A 17,371-nucleotide genomic window follows, 5' to 3' on the forward strand; every position below is an offset into this window, starting at 1 on the left:
GCATTTGTTTTTAGGTAGGAATACAATTATTTTGAGGATGATTACTGGGAAAGGGGATTCTAACTGAAGAGAAAGGATGATTAAGAGCTTAGAAAAACTTGATCTATGATACGGACTCACAATGCAAGAAAAAAAATTAACAGAAAGTCCAAGGGCAAAAAAGTCACCCAACGCCCAAATCAAGTTTTTAAATCACACACAGACACACATACACACACACACACACACACACATAACAGGAAAGTTTTCCTCTGAGTGCCAGAGGGGTCATAGCCCTGGAAGCATAGATAAGGAAGTGTAACCACAGCCCAACAAATAATGGCTCTGTAGCAAATTACTAGTTTTCACTTTCTAGAATCAACTTATAGATATAAGGAGGCTGTAGAAGAGAATCTAACCGTAATCAGCCTTCACAAAGTAAAAGTAGAGATGAAACTGGCAAAGATTGGCAGTAGAAGTGGGGGACGAGATACCGATAAAAGGAACAACTTAGCCACATCTTACCTTCTAAATGGGGGCAGGCAAGAGATATGACCCATAGGTAAGGAGACCAGAAACAGCAGGGGTGACCAGGGGAGAAACTAAGACCAGTAACAGAACTATATTGGCAGGACATTGTTTAAGGGAGCTAAATCCTATGTATTGACACAGTAAAGGAACAAACATACTGTATTACTGCAAACACACTACTTAGAGACAGGAAGGTAACTACCTGAAGAATTAAAATCAGTAGGAGGTAAAGCTGTCTCTGTGAATGAAGAGGGTAAAGAATTTCATTATAAGCTCTATTAGCTTTTTTAACCATATATATTCATTACTTGAAAAAAATAATTTCTTCTAAAAATTCAAACATTTCACTCAAAATATTTTTAAACTTCTCAAACAAAACCAGATGATCTGGAATAGTTACATATTACATAACCATTATTTATTTTTTATTTGATTTATTTTAGCTAAGCATTTAGCCTGAATCCCCAATCTCCACGTGCCAGAGCTTCCTAGTAGCAATGGCACATTATCAACAGAGCTTTAATCACAGCAGTGAAGCCAAGTCCAGCATAAGCGCAAAAGATGGTGTGGCTCAGGCTTTCCACACATGACTAATGTACAAGGGCCAGAACAATGAAGCCTTTCACTCATGTACTAGGCTTCGCTCCATAGATTCATCAGTAACTGATGGGGCTGTCTTCTGGTAAAGTGGGGAAATCAGCACAGTCTAATTGCTTTGTCTCAGGACGTCTATATCCTTACCAGCCTTGCCCTCAGGTGAGTGCTCGGGCTGCCAGATCATCTGCAAAATTGCCAGGGAGAGCTGAGAAGGATAGTATGCAAAGAAAGAAAACTCTTCAAATCACCAGGAGCCATAACAAATAAGTTTGCAAAGAAAACAGCAATTATGTCATAGAATACTCCGATTAATTTAAAAATATTGTTCTCAAGGGTGCAATAAGCTACAACATTACATTTAAGACATTTTACTCCTAGTGTCACAGTACTAACATACCCATTAGCTATAATTCAAAAGGAACTAGAAGCAAAACAAAATTACATGTAAGAAGAATGGAGAATATTTTCAAGAAGAAAAAGGAATTATTTTGATATATAACAAATGTTTTAAATGCTATAATGTAATGCAGAGATTGAAAAAAATGACCCTAATTACATAAGAAATCCCTAACTGCATATAAATTATGAATATAGTTAAAATGGTATTGTTTCTCTGACACCAAGTACTTAGCACTTTGTGAAATCAATACTCATAATGATCCATTATGAACACATTAGGAGATGAAAAATATGCATTGATAATTATCACATCAAATATGAAAATGATACATACTACAACTATAAATGAGTCGGCCATCTCTCTACAACACATATAAACACATATGCAGACAGTCTAGCTATGTCCACTGAGAGTGTACAGAAGCAAAGACCCCTCCCTCGGAGCAACGAGCATATCTAGAACTCATTTCTATATACATTCTCCATTGAAAGAAATCAGGGCTCTTTGAGCAAATGTCTGATTCCAGGGTGGCGCTGGGAAAGTCGAGAACATCTTGCTATGCCAGAAAGTAAACAAGTACTCAAAGGTTGATAAAGACATGTTAAAAGGATATAGGAGTCTTCATGAAGGAAGTCCTCCTAGCCAAATCTGAAACAATTTGAACATCTCAATAAATAATGATAGAAAGAGATCATAATCCATGAAACATACTAAGAATCCTTGAGTTCATACTGGTGTAAATAAATAAGTGAATAAATAAATAAGAAAGGAAGGCTCTTCCTTACAGTAAAATGTAATTAATGTGGAAGAAATAATGGAATTAGAACATCATCATTTGGCAACCATTCTGTAATAACTGCTTCAGACAAGAATCACAAATGGAAGTTAAAGCTAATAAAAGTTGATGAGAAATAGATATTTTACAGTCTCAAAGCACCTCCTGGCAAAAGGAAAAATTTTAAGTCCACAATGGAGAAAACAGACCAACTCTACCTTAACCAAGTAAGCAAGGTTAATATCACCAGTAATGGGACAAAGAGATAGCCTATCTGCTGATATAATACAATGAGAAGCACAGAGCGCTTCTGTGGCTTTTCTGCCAAAAATGCATAACCTGAATCAAATCATGAGGAAACAGACAAACCTAATTAAAGAATATTTCAAAAACTAAATAGGCTATGCTCTTCAAAAATGCCAAGGTCATAAATGTTAAAGATTTAGGAACTATTTTAGATGGAAGAAACTAAATAGACATGACAGCTATATGCAACATGTATTCCTAAATTGGATCCTAGATCCTGACTGTTTTTTTTTGTTTGTTTGTTTTCTATGAAGGACAGTAGTGGGACAATTGGAAAAATTTGAATACTTTCCACATTTTGATAATTATTATAGTGATTCTGTGAGAGAATGTCCTTGTTTTTAGAAAACATACAATTAACTATTTAGGGAAAATAGAAGTATATGTCTGCAACTCTCAAATAGTTCAGAAAAAAGACACTAGGTAGAGCTAAAGCAAATATGGTAAAATTATAACATTTGGGGAACTTGGGTGAAGGGGATATAAAAACTGCTATACTGTTTCTGCAACTTGCCTTTAAGTCTAATTTTTTTTCAAAATAAAATTAAAAAAAATAAAATCTATGTGCCAACTCCTCTCACAAACGTGGAAAGGAATGAAAGCATTAACAAGTGTATTTACATCACAAACTGACATCTCATTATATTACTAAGTGCATGAAATTACCTTTACATTTAAATCTGTGACACTATTTTCAAGGGAAAGAACAACTTTAGGGCCTCCCTGGTGGCGCAAGTGGTTGAGAGTCCGCCTGCCGATGCAGGGGATACGGGTTCGTGCCCCGGTCTGGGAGGATCCCATATGCCGCGGAGCGGCTGGGCCCGTGAGCCATGGCCGCTGAGCCTGCGCGTTCGGAGCCTGCGCGTCCGGAGCCTGTGCTCCGCAACGGGGGAGGCCACAACAGTGAGAGGCCCGCATACCGCAAAAAAAAAAAAAAAAAAAAAAAAAAAAGAACAACTTTAATATCGTAAAAAGTACACATAAACTACCATGATCATATATAAAACACTGTAGTAATGTTCTCTTGGTAGAACACTGTCTTCCCCCCACAGGCCATAAGCCCCAGAGCACTAAGTCAGATCATCTGTGAATCCCCAACATTTAAATACTCAACAAACATTTAGAGAAATGAACTGAAACAAACTACACAGATAATCCCTATCTAACAGATTTCTTGTTATAATCAACTCTAAGATTCCATTCTGGTTGTTAAAGTTGCAGGGATATGGATTTGTGACATTAGTTCTCAAACTAAACCCAGCAACAGAATCTTCCACATCCAGGAGTACTAAATCCAAGTCAGACTCTAGGAAACCAGTTTACAAGACACTGCACAGCTGGGAACACAACACAGTTGAGGGTCCCTTGGACACTAATTCTGTTTTCCCTCCCTAAGAGAGGAATGTAGCCTTGAACAAAGAAAGACCAGTATTATAAACGCTGCTGTTAGAAAACAGACTAGAAAAGGTATGTGATGCCCTGAGGACCGATGCACCAGGAACTGGGCCCTATGAGGGCTGCTGGGCACCTGGGGAAGCTGTGCTGAGAGGCTCTTTACCTGTTCCTACTCCTCGTGACCGCCCACTCCCAGTGCGCTTCTGTATCCATGGAAAGCCAAATGGGAATTACACTACAAAAATTAAGACCTGGTTTTCAACTTTATTTACTTAGCAACATCAAGAAGACTAACAGGATAAATGGAATGATTTGCACATTTCTACGCATTAGCAACGACGGATGGAGGACCATTCTCTGTGGATGGGGCTGGGAGAAACATTTTTTTTTAATATTAAAAACATGGTCCTGAAATACACATTCCACTTAGGAAGATTAAGTTAAATAGTAAGAAATATGCAAGGTAGTAAAGGTAATATATGAGAAGAACCTAATTTAATGGTATAGATGTTAAATGCTAGTATCTTTCAGAGAAGAGGAAGATTAAGATGGATTGTAGCAGTTGCTGAAAGTATTTTTTAAAAAATACTTTCTTTAAATTAAAAAAGGTTTTATTGTACAACACACGGAATATAGCCAATATTTTATAATAACTATAAATGTAATATAAGCTCTAAAAACTGTGAATTACTATGCTGTACACCTGAAACTTATATTGTATATCAACTATACCTCAATTTAAAAAAAGAAAAAAAAGTTTGCAAATGAAGTAAACATTATCCAAAAGCCCCTTGAAAACACTGCTAAATTTTGGTAGCCTTATAAATAGACTAAGAAAAAGAAAAATTATAAGCTAAATCTTAAAACTTAAGAAGAACTAAATTTTTATAAAATTTATAACTTTAATAAATTAAATATTCCTTTCAACCCCCCCCAAATGTTTTATGTGACTTATACCTTACCTTGCTCCAGAAAAGATTTAAGCCCTATTACAAGGAAAGGTAAATTATAACATGAAAAGTACACCAGAAATGAAAGAAAAACAAAAGGTATGTAAACAGTGGAACCAGCTAAAAAGTATCTACCACATTTGATAAGAGAGCACTAAACTTTACTTAACAACAAAAGGAAACCCGGCCAGTTATATAACTCATAATTTATTTATGCAAATGATTCCCACTCAGAAGTACAATTCCAATAGTAACATGAAACAGAAATCTAGACTGGCTGTGTGGGGAAAGAATTGGGACAGAGGTAATAATCTTAAAGCAAACACTGCAGAACACCCAGTGGAACAAGAGCGTAAAGGCCATCAACTCAGACTTCAGGCACCAAGACAAAGTACAAAGCAGTAAAAGCAGTTCTCTTTGTAAAATATTATTAATCAAATATCTACCTCAACCAAAATAAAATATTTGCAAAGCTTCTATATACTAGTGCTACTTCCTGCTATATCCTCCCAAACACTGCAAAACGTACACCAAGGCAAGTAAATGAAACGTCTTATTGAATAAGATTATTACTCATCGTTCTACCAAAGACAGTTTTAATTTAAAATTACTGAAAAAGTAGCACCTTCTTTCTGGCTGTAGTAAACTGGCAAAGGTCACAATTTCTTGGAGATTATAAAATTCCATTATCTATATTTGAAGACTATCTTCTTCCCTTATTAGAGCAGCTGTTTCCACTTTGGGATTTAAAGTACCACTAAACTTTTTAAAAATTGGGGGACATATACTAGATTACCAACTATTTAATACTACCAAGTGAGGACACTTAAAAAATAATAACCAAAAACAAATTAAAAAGAGAGAGGAAGAAAATGTGAGTTTATTAAATATACACAAAAAATAGACTGATTTTTCTAATTTTGCTTAAGACCAGTAGAAGTTCCATCATCAATTACTCTTTTGGATTAGAGTAGCTCTCAAATATTTTTGATTATGGCCAACAGAGGTAAAGCAAAAGACTCTAAAAGCGTACTTAAACCACTGTTTTCAACTTTTTTAGTAGAAAATTAATTCTGTGATGAAGAACTGGAAAATAACAAAATCAAAAAGCTGCACTAAGCATGTCACCAGTAGCAAAAAGGAGCTGTATACTATTTAACTTACTAGAAAAAAATGTGAACTTCTACACATGGTTCTATATTATAATGTCCCAAGAGCTTTAGTAGAACCCAGAAAACTTATTACTCTTGTTTATATTTATTTCAATAATTAAAAAGAAACTTACTGGCAGTACATCACAAAGGTTATAGTATACAAGTTTCACTACTTTAACAATGGGAGTAGAGATCATTTGCATTTGAGCCAAAAACAACATTTTTAAATGTAGTTATTGGATAACAGACATCAAAACCACTACACTGTTAATATAAATATTAATCCTGTGTATTCTTTTCTAATTTGTCTCCTATGGTTTTATTACAACACAGACTGTGAATAACAACCATCATCAGAAGGCATGTTAAACAAATTAAAGGAGCCAGTGGACAAGCAGCCTGGGATTTTCAATAATTGACAGCATTAAACTGGGTTTGCAAAGTTTGGAAAAGTGAAGCTTCCAAGAGTTAAATGAGATCCAGGCCTTAACAACCACCAGGATTCAGGCTCTAGGTGACTGCCCCAAAAGCTGCCCTCACTACAGCTCAACTAGATCCAGTAACTCCTCCAAATATATTCTAACGAAAACTTAAAAAGAAACCTTAGATCTTATCCAAGATCCTGGGGGATGAGATGCAACAGTGTGATAAATATGCACGTATAAGATGAGGACATATGGATAAAGACTAGGGTAGAAAAAAAGCATGTCTCATCTGCCCCAGGTGAGCACTTTTCTATCCTCCAAATCACCTAAAAAGCAGTAGGCTATAAGAAGAAGGTAGGTAAAACTATCTACTGACTTGTCATTCAGAACATGATACAAAAAATAAATCTAATAGAAAGCAAAGAAAGATAAATTATGACTCAGTGTACTTACCCAGAAAAGAAAAAAAGACGTTAACATCAATGCATATTTAACTACAAACAAATTTGTTTATTATTATTAAATTAGAGAGACAACACGGTGAGTGCAAAAGAGAAACTGCCTGGACTGAAAGCAAAAGGGTGTGACTTAGGGCCAACTACTTAAACCCACTGTGCTAAATTTTCTTAATCTAAAAAATGAGGATAATAATGGTTCATAACTCAAACCATTACACAAGCTGATATTTGTTATGTTTCTAGAAGAGTGCCTAGTACATAGTAAACATGTTAGTGATTATTATTTCTGTTTAAAATTATGTTTAACACCACAGAGAAGAATTGGTAAATCTGATCAAGCATAAAAAAAAGTCTACATTCTTTTTCAAGAGGTCCTGTTGGCTTGTATAAAGTTTCATCAGTAAGGAAATATATACATATATAAATATATATATATATGCTGAAACTTTATCACCAATTAATCTCGAATATCTACTAGGTTGATAATTGTTTAAAGTCACCTACCTGCCAAGTATAATCCTTTATGATTACTGAAGGCATTGGAATTACAAGGAGATTTTGAAAAATAAATGCAGCCTGAAATTAAAGGAAAAAAATGTCAATACTGCCATCTTGTTGTCATGTCTGAAATAACCGATATAGTGTTATTTAATAACAAAAAAGCATATCCCTGGTCAGCTGCACACGCTGAGAGGTCATTATGAGAACTCCCCACTGCCCTTCTGTTAGGTGATGACATAGTAGTGGAGGAAGCTACTTCACCAGAAAAGATATTTTTTCCTATTTCAGAATTTGGTCTTTCCAAAAAATGATCTGTAAACCATAAACTGTTCTGGTAGCATTTAAGCAATCTACTTCATGTTTCTATTATCCCCCTATAGGTCACACACACACCTCTCTCCCCATCTCTTTCTTCCTCTCTCATACAAGCTCCTCCCAATAAAAAACTGCTAACTAGAAATACAAACCACAAATGTCCAACTTAACCTCCTAGATCCTGAAGATGGTCAAATTAAATAATCATACTAATTATGAACACTGATTATCTATTTAGTGAAAGATTATAATGGGAGAATGACCAGAGTAACAGAGGGGATCCAAAGGGAGTGAAATTTTCAACCACCTTAACTGGAAGCCAGTAGACAGTCTTTAAAGTTGGTAAATCAGGAGGAAGCTACAAGTTTAAGCATTATTATTAAAAAAAAAAAAAAAACAAGTAATAAGAAAACTACAGCCTTTGGATTTTGGAACTGGAAACTGGCTAATGGTGGGCCCAGGAGCTGCTGTTTTCTTTACAAGCCTCTAAGCATTATTTGATTACTGTTCTTAAAATGGTCTGCATCAATCATCACTTTGATAAAAGCAGCAGTAAAGAAAATAACAAAATATTTAGAAAGAATTAAAATAGCATTTACTTTTCCTCTTACATGTTATATAATAAATACTACAGAGTATTTTGACAGCCCCTTATCTTAAGTAAAGCTTTATAAACTTAAACATTGAGATCATATAAAAGTAATTTCTTTTCCTGTGAACTACTTTTCAATGTGTAATAAAACAGAAGAGTCCATTTAAAATGCACTGAATTCTGCTTTGATCTTTCAGAGTAAAGGACTCCTGTTCTGACTGTGAATCAATACCATTTTGTTCTCTGTAACCATTTCATTTCAGTTTTTCGCAGGTCAAAGAGACAATGGTCAGTGGTGAGCCCACGGTGTTGAACAGGGAGTATGGTTTCTAAGAACTACCACAACAGGTCTCTGAGGGAAAACGGGCGAGGCTAAACAGACAGGCCTACCTCCCGGCGTACCATGCTACACTCCGACTGGTCCAGAAGAATGTTCACCACCGTTCCCCAGAGCCCACCAGAAATGTTTTGACAACTGTTTGCTAAGGCCACGCAGCCAGTTTCAAGGGTAGTCAGTGCCGATCCTAATCCCAGTGAAGTGAACCTCACCTGTTCAAATTAGAGAAAACGTTGTGAAACCAAAGAACCCAATTTCACAACATGAATTCTTAATTTTTCTGGTACATAAAATATCACATTTTTATGACACTGTCTTGACAATCCTAAATTATAAGATACTTAAAGAATACTGTCCTATAAGTTTATGAGTGAATAAAAATTCTATTCCATGATTTAAGAAAGTAATAATATAGGTAATAAAAGCTAAATAAAAGCAAATGTCACAAAAAGTCAAAACCAGCTATAAATAAGACTAAAAATTATAGTTCAAAAGTCTTTTTCTAGGGAAAGCATAGGGTGCTTACATATCTTTCATGAACATGATTCTTGTTTATTTCTCATTTTTAAGAGGATACTATTATTTTGTTCCACCTTCCTTAATTTTTCAGTGTTTCTTTCAAACAAATGGTTTTAACTTCTTTGAAACTTCTTTTCAAACAGAAGTAATTGAATTATATTTTTATAAGGTACTTAGTATTTTCCCCAAAATTATTCTAAAAGAAAAATGTTTCAAAAGAGATTGACATGGTGTAATGTTTGCCATAGTACCCCCACTGCTCAAGCTACGTATTGGGTGAACTTCTGAATTTTGATTTCAGAATAGAGTTTCACTGATAACCACAGGGTAACAAAAAGTAATGCAGTTATAAGGCAATCAAGCAACAAGTCCAAGTTCAACGTGGCTCAAGAATGTATCTCTAGCTGTTAACAGTACTATATTATATACACAAAAATTTGCTAAGAGGGTAGATCTTATGGTAAGTGTTCTAATCACAAAAACAAGCAGTAAGAGGACAGAAGAAACTTCTGTAGGTGAAGGATATGTTTATGGCATTGAATCTGGTGATGTATATTTCAGGGGTGTATACTTATCTCCAAATTCATGAAGTTGTACACATTAAATAGGTATAGCTTTTTGTATGTCAATCATACCTCAATAAAGTGGTTTAAAAAATCAAATCAGTAGACAAATGACTAAAACTGGAAAATTCATTAATATAAAACGCTGCACTGTAATGATACTATTCTATTAAATGACACTCAAAAGTCACTTGGCCGCTATCCTTCTAAACTGTTTAAAAATGGCTGGACTTCTCCAATAGTATTTTGCTGTTCTTTATAAAACTGATAGATTCTATAACAGTTCCTTTCTTACTATTTTTAATCTGTACTCTGAATTTGACTGAATAGGGGGTGCCATGAACTGAATTATGTACCCCCAAAATTCATATGTTGAAGCCCTAACTCCTCATGTATTTGAGGAGAGGGCTTTTAGGAGATAATTAAGGTTAAATGAGACCCTGAGGATTGGGTCCTAATCTGATAGGATTGGTGGCCTTATAAGAAGAAGAGGAGAGAAAAGGTCATATGAGCATGCAATGAAAAGGGAACCATCTGAAAGCCAGAAAGAGTCCTCACCAAACCTGACCATGTGGGTGGGCACCTTGATCTTCAACTTCCAGCCTCCAGACATGTGAGAAAATATATTTCTTTGTTCAAGCTACCTAGTCTATAGTGTTTTATTACGCAGCCCAAACTGACCAAGACAGGGGGTAAATACAGCTTAAGGTATAGCACTAAAATAACCTCATTTTAGAAAATATGAACAAGTATATGCATATATGTTTTGTTTCATTTGTTCTTTAATCTACACATAATGCACTCGATTTTCCTTCACACTGACCTCTGGGTCTCGGTCAACCCACAACGGAATCAACCAAGCCAATCCCTGTTGAGTGGTAGCATGTTCTTCACTGTGACTACCCAAAGGCAAGAACCAAAGGGACATCCACTCCTAGAATGAAAAAAAGGGAACAGAAACACATCAGGTACGTTTCTAAGGATAAAATAGAGTTTAAAATAACTGAATTTTTAAAAATCAAAACAAAGTAAAAATATGCTTAAGTCTTGGTTTTAATTCATTATTTAACCAACACAAGGCAAACAACAATCTCAGCTCCTCCTTAAAACGTTATACATAACAATTTTTCTTCAGAACAGCTACTTTCCCCATGATTTAGATAAAACGTAGTTCTCTAGTACATGTAGATTTCAATCAAAATAAATTTAAAATAAAATTCAGATTTGTGAAATATACAGCTTCTAAGAAACATCCTTGTCAAAAATCATTTTTGTCTCCTAAAAAGACAAGTCAAAAGACATTTTCCTAGAGTAAACATATAGGCTTGAAACGTGTTAGACACAGCACATTCCCTTCCTAGCTACTGTGGGAAGACAGGCAGCTTTGAAAGCTCTCACCGAGCTCTGGGCCTGGGCCATCATCTCATGGGATAAGTGAAGCAAGCAGAGAACCGTGCTCTTTGTGACACCTTTTCCCATGAAGGACATAGCATTTCCTCCACGCTCCACATAAAAAGAAGTAATGACCTGAAAAACAAATGCAAACAATTTTGTGGCAGCTTTACTCTTAGTGGCTAAATATATACCTTTCTACTGACTTGTCTGAATTGAATCCTAACCACATGAAGTATATTATAATATTCTTAGTTTATACATTTAAAAGTGGTTAAGAAGGTAAATTTTATGGTATGTGTATTTCACCACAATTAAAACAAACATTCTTAGTTTAAATTGTTTTCCTTTGGAATTTGTACAAAGAATGTGTAGTAACCTCCTAGAAGATTTTGTGATTTAAAATATGCTTGTAACATTCTTCAAATGTTATAGTATCCTTTAAGTAAAAGAGTTTATTTTATAAATACCTTGTTGAAAAGTATACTTAGAAATTGCTAGCTATATAAAACTCTTACTAACTACCAGAGTTAGGCTAAGTTTTCTAGAATTATGGTTTGAATGTAAATGGACATTTACATTTCTAAGCGATCTTAGATTTCTACTCCATATTTAAGCATATATTCATTACTTACATCATTGCCTGTCAACTTTTTCTCTCCCACATGCCTGAGCGACTTAACAGTAACAACAAAACAGTAACAACATAAGAAATGTTTCCTTTCCGAAGCTATTACGCCCTTAACTGAGAAGCTGAATCAGAATGAACATGGGGAGTTAGGAGACAGCAGTTTGAGAAAAAGTCCTTCCACCTGATGTAGAAAATCCTTTAAAATATGTGACAAACTCTTTTGGAAAAGTTCTGTGGAAATCATATATTGTCCCCCATATAGGGGTTCAATAAATATTTGTTGACACTGAATAATAAGCATCATTATAGCTTTCAACTCAAAATAAAAAATTTAAAGTGACAAAAGATCACTTTATAATTCACAAAGTTTTAATAAAAAAAAGAATGCTAACTATATTTAGGTGTCAATACATTATGAAGGAAAAACCTGTGAATCAAAGCAGTCAAAACCACATGTTATCTAATACAGCAGAGAGTATTTCAATTCATCCACCCAAGGACTCAATGCTTTTATTCAGCACAGTAAGCCATCTTGTCTTATAACAGAGACTACTTTTTAGTTTGGATTCTTTTTAGCTCATGCAGCAAAGAAGATTAGTTTAAAAAAATGGCATATATATAAATCACGTTAGGCACAGCTTATTTAACAAAAGCAATTTATTCATAAGATAACTTGGGGATTTTGACTTAAATTAGAATTTTCATAAACCAAATAACTGTATAGTATGTCTGAAAATGAAACAGTTTGGCCAGGGGTTAACAACTACAGGTGACTGCGACAGGAGCCCTGCTCTACTATTCTTTCTGCCTATGTATATGTTTAAGGTTTTTATAATTAAAAGTTTAAAACTTTAAGGGACTATTTTAGAAGAGAGCTAAACGATCAAGTCTTTATTATCTTCCTATATGTCACTGGAGAGAGCTATATTGTCATGGTTTAGGCTCTTGATTAAAAGGGAGAAGTCAAGAACGTTGATATTATCTCCTTTCAACTTACCGTCAGATCCCTGGAATTATACTTCATATATAATTTTTAAGGCTTTAATTATCATAGTTTATTCATCTATCATAATGAATCATGCTTAGTCTAAAAGTCTCATTTCCCAACCACAAAAGGCAAATACTGCATTCAAATTTCACTGTGCAGAAACAAAATATCTAATAATGAATTACAACTCCCATCTGAAAAGGAATCAGCTTTAATTACTGAGAAACTATGATGCAAATCATTTGGACCAACTATGGCTTGTTTCAATGTCCAGTTACATAAGCATTACTTTATTCTCTAAAAGATCAATTTAGCCAGTAGTAAAATAAAGAAACCTGTTTAGCTAGCTAAGTAAGCAGAAGGACCCAAGTAAGATTTAATAGGACACTGACACAATTTCTAACAAAAGTGACAGACTTTTTCATACTTTCCTGTCATTTAATGTAAAGACATAAAGATTTTCTTCCCAAGATGTTATATGAAGCATAACATGTATCCCTCTGTTTATAGCAAATAAAGATTTGTTAATCAGGTTTTCATAACAGTGAAACATTATAAAACAAGCATCACACTTTATATCTATTCCTTAGCTAATAAACTGTGTTGATTTTTATTACCTCAAAGACAACTGAGCTTAAAATGACAGTATTGTCTTTTTTCCCCGACGTCTAACTCAGAACTAAGCCTTTCTGTTCTCCAATAACATAGAAAGCTCATTTTAATTCCAGGTATTTGAAACACAGGTGTGATCTGAAGTCTCTCCTGTTACACAATTTTACAAACAAAAGTACTTCTGAGGGTTTCTAAATATAAACAATGTAACACTTCTTCAATTACTGCTGTAGTAGGTCCTTACATATCCTTGATCTGAAACAGATAAATATCACTTAATAGAGGAGACGTGTTCCAAAAGGTTTATAAATGGAGTATTTATAAATCACATTACAAATAATGCTATAAATTAGTTACTTGTAGACTAAATTATATTAAATGCACTGGAGGAGCTGACTTCTTAAAAAACATTAGGGTAAGTTTTTAGCTAATATATCTATTCTAAAAAATTCATATTATTTCTGATCATGGATACCTTGAAGCATGAGATAATTAATTTACTGACAGTTTGCTCTTTTTCAGTATTTACAAGTATTCAAGATAAAAAAATTATTTCATTAAAGTGACAACACTAAAATTCATATTAAATTTTATAGTACAGCTAAGAGTATTTAGAATTTTGAAATATTTTTTAAAAAACAAGATGTACTTTTGGAAACAAATCCTAGATAATATCATCTGAAGCATGATTTACAGCTGAATATATAAATATCACCTAAAGTATAATTTAATAATGAAAATACAAAAATTAAATACACATCATTTACATTCATTTATGTCACATTTCCAAAGTTATTCAAACTTTATTCTAATTTAAAAATCATAGATAAGATAAAACTAAATTATTCACTATCTGTCCACTATGTACAAATCACTGTCCTAGGCCAGTGGGGAGCTGGGGGTAGTGGAAATGGTCCACAGATGATTCTCACAAGCTCACAGTCTAACAGATCAAAGCATAAAGCAAAATAAAAATACAATGTATTAAGTGCCATAATAGTGGCATATATAAACTGCTTGAGGTACATAACCTGTAGAAGAGATCAGTCAGAGATCAATACTTACTGGGTGACTATGTGTGAAAGAATAAGAAAAGGCTTACTAAAGGAAGGCAAATGAACAAGTGAGATCTTCAACTTTGTGTAGAGATTGCCACCCAAAGAGAAAAGAAGCTATATGAAAGAAACAGATTTTTTAAGCATGCTTTTTTATTTAATGAGAAGAGCCACATATAACTGAAACTTCAAGAGATGTGGGGAAAATTTTAAACAGATAAGACTCAAAATGCAAGATTATAATGAGCCTTATGCACTTGAAAAAGGAGAGTGGGAGTGAAAGGTTTCTGTTTTGAAGAATGATCTGGTGGTGGGTAGAGACCAGTGGCAAGTAGGAACGTGCAGCACAAAAAGGAATAGGAAGTTACAGACATGATTTGGTCAAAACATTCCATGTCTAGAACACCCATCACTTCTGATCAGTTTATTCATCTTCCATACCTCTCTCTACACTGCTTCCTACAGGAGCCTTGCCTAATTCCTAACAGTTAAAGATGCCAACCTCTATAACTGAACCTTTCAAGGCAAGCAATGCTGGCAGACTTGGTCACTAAGCAAACAGCGAGCCATTTATAGATCTAGACAGTTTATTACTTACATAAAAAGCATAAGCAAGAGTAGGCAAAGGTGCCAGCTCTCAGTGTCCCTTTTACAGGGTGACACTGAAACAAAGGGGCCAGATGACAGCAGTGCAATGGCAAGCTGCAGCTGAGCCGTCTATAGCCTGCTGCCGTACCTCAAGGGAGCGAGGCAGAAAGCCCGCGAGTGCATCAGAACCCAGGAGGCGATAAAAACAGGCCCGTGATACACTTCCTAAGAGAGAGTGAAGTGAATGAGCAACAGCCTTGTAGCAGTTCCTTACAGGCTTCTCATGTTCCAAAAGGATCACAGGAAGTTCTGCCAGAGCTTAGATCAGCCGCACCTAAGCCCTGCCTATGTGGCCCATGTGCAAACACACAAAGCTGCCAGGGCACCATGGCAAAGCTGTTCTCTTACAGAAACCTATCACTGCTCTATTCACTGCATCATTCTTAAAATATACTGGACTAAATGATGATGAAAACAAGGCATAAAGTTAAGGCCATGACTGGAAGGTGATTAGAGCTAAAAATATATTTTTGAGAAAATTAAAAAAAAAATCAGTGAAATAAGGCTCTACCTTAAAAAGGTAGAAAAAAGCCATAAATTAAAACAAAATAAGAAGGATATAAATACAGGCAGAAATTAATAAAAGAGGGAAAAAAACATTAAAGGGGGATCAACAAAGCCAAAGATTCATTCTTTGAAAAGACTAATAAAACATACAAACCACTAGTAAGGCCATCAACAAAACTGGAGAGAAGGAAAAATAAATGTCTGGAATGAAATGGAACCTCACTACAGATCTGACAGATATTTTAAAAACAAGATGATGTGATGAACAATTTTAGGGCAATGAATTTGAAAATTCAGATAAAATTCAGTAAAACATAACTTACTAAGATCGACACACAAAAAATCTGAGCAATTCTAGATCTACTTTAAAAATTCAATTCATCTATAATCTTCCCAAAAAGAAAACTCCAGTCCCAGATTGCTATACTGTCAACTTAACATTTAAGGAAGAAATAACACCAATTCAAGCCAACTATTCCAAAGAAGAAAAAAGAGAAAGTTACATAAAGAAAAAGAAAATTATATAAGGATGGACTTATTTTGATATTAAAAAACTGACAAAAGTTTTATGCGAAAGAAGATAGATATAGTAATTCTAGAAACTTTTTTTGCCAATGAAAATAGGTAGAATAATTCTAAAAACATTAACAAACGAAATTTGTTTATATATAAAAAGAATAACACATCACAAACTAGTTGAAATTTTTCCAGAAATGTAAGGTTGTTTACCATTTTTAAATCAACCAATGTAATCCATCATCTTATGGAATACAAAAAAAACCCAAAACATATGATTATCTTAAAAGATACAGAAAAAGCAATACACACTTATGATTAAAAAAAAAAAATTGGGCTTCCCTGGTGGTGCAGTGGTTGAGAGTCCGCCTGCCGATGCAGGGGACATGGGTTCTTGCCCCAGTCTGGGAAGATCCCACATGCCACGGAGTGGCTAGGCCCGTGAGCCATGGCCGCTGAGCCTGCGCATCCGGAGCCTGTGCTCCGCAACGGGAGAGGCCACAACAGTGAGAGGCCCGCGTACCGCAAAAAAATTCTTAGCAAAGTAAAACTAAAAGAAAATGTCCTTAATCTGACTTTTCTTTCAGTAATTGAAAAAAGACTACCATAAATAGCTTACTAAAAGATAAAACATTAAAGGCCTTTCCTTTGAGTTTGGAAACAAGGACTGCTGGGTACACAATTAACATATAAAAACTGAATATATTTCCATACATCAGCAATAGTTAGAAAATAAAATTTCACAGAAGACATAATATACTCATTTTCAACACAAGTGTACAGTGGCAGTATCTAAAATTACCCTAAACAGGAAGAAAAAGAGAAGCCAAATCGTCCTTCAGCATTGTAGTAGAGAGAATACTACACAAAAATGAAATTAAACTCCACCTACAGGAAGCAAAATGAGTAACTCTCATAAGCATAATGTTAAAAAGAAATACAATTCCATTTAACAAAATCAAGAGAATGAGAAATTATTGTATATATGGACACATAATTAACTGGTAAAACCATCAAGAAATGCAAAGAAGTTATTACCGTAAAAATCAAAATAAAAACTACCTTCAGAGGAGGAGTAGAGACTGGAAGTGGTTATGATGAAAGCTTCTAGGGTGGTGGCTACTCTCTATTTTAGGATCAGGTGGTTACATGTGTGTTCATTATGTGATAATCAATAAACTATGTATTTACATTTTGTGTATTTTCTGCATGCGTGTATTTCACA

The 17,371-nt window shown here is 34.6% G+C and overlaps 1 protein-coding gene across 3 annotated transcripts in view; it reads right to left on the bottom strand.

Moving 5' to 3' along the window:
• The window catches only part of RTTN (rotatin), a 148,771-nt gene that overhangs the window by 63,116 nt on the left and 68,284 nt on the right, over nucleotides 1-17,371 (bottom strand). For 2 of the 3 annotated variants that reach the window (XM_060119182.1, XM_060119181.1), the window contains exons 29-32: nucleotides 11,196-11,324; nucleotides 10,621-10,731; nucleotides 8,769-8,927; nucleotides 7,475-7,546 (exon numbers count right to left, since the gene is read on the bottom strand). In XM_060119182.1, the coding sequence (XP_059975165.1) occupies nucleotides 7,475-7,546; nucleotides 8,769-8,927; nucleotides 10,621-10,731; nucleotides 11,196-11,324 (471 nt within the window). The remainder of the gene's footprint in view (nucleotides 1-7,474; nucleotides 7,547-8,768; nucleotides 8,928-10,620; nucleotides 10,732-11,195; nucleotides 11,325-17,371) is intronic. The other variant, XM_060119183.1, reaches the window with a different exon arrangement.

Source organism: Mesoplodon densirostris, chromosome 15 (assembly GCF_025265405.1).
Source record: "Mesoplodon densirostris isolate mMesDen1 chromosome 15, mMesDen1 primary haplotype, whole genome shotgun sequence".
Taxonomy (NCBI): Eukaryota; Metazoa; Chordata; class Mammalia; order Artiodactyla; family Ziphiidae; genus Mesoplodon; species Mesoplodon densirostris.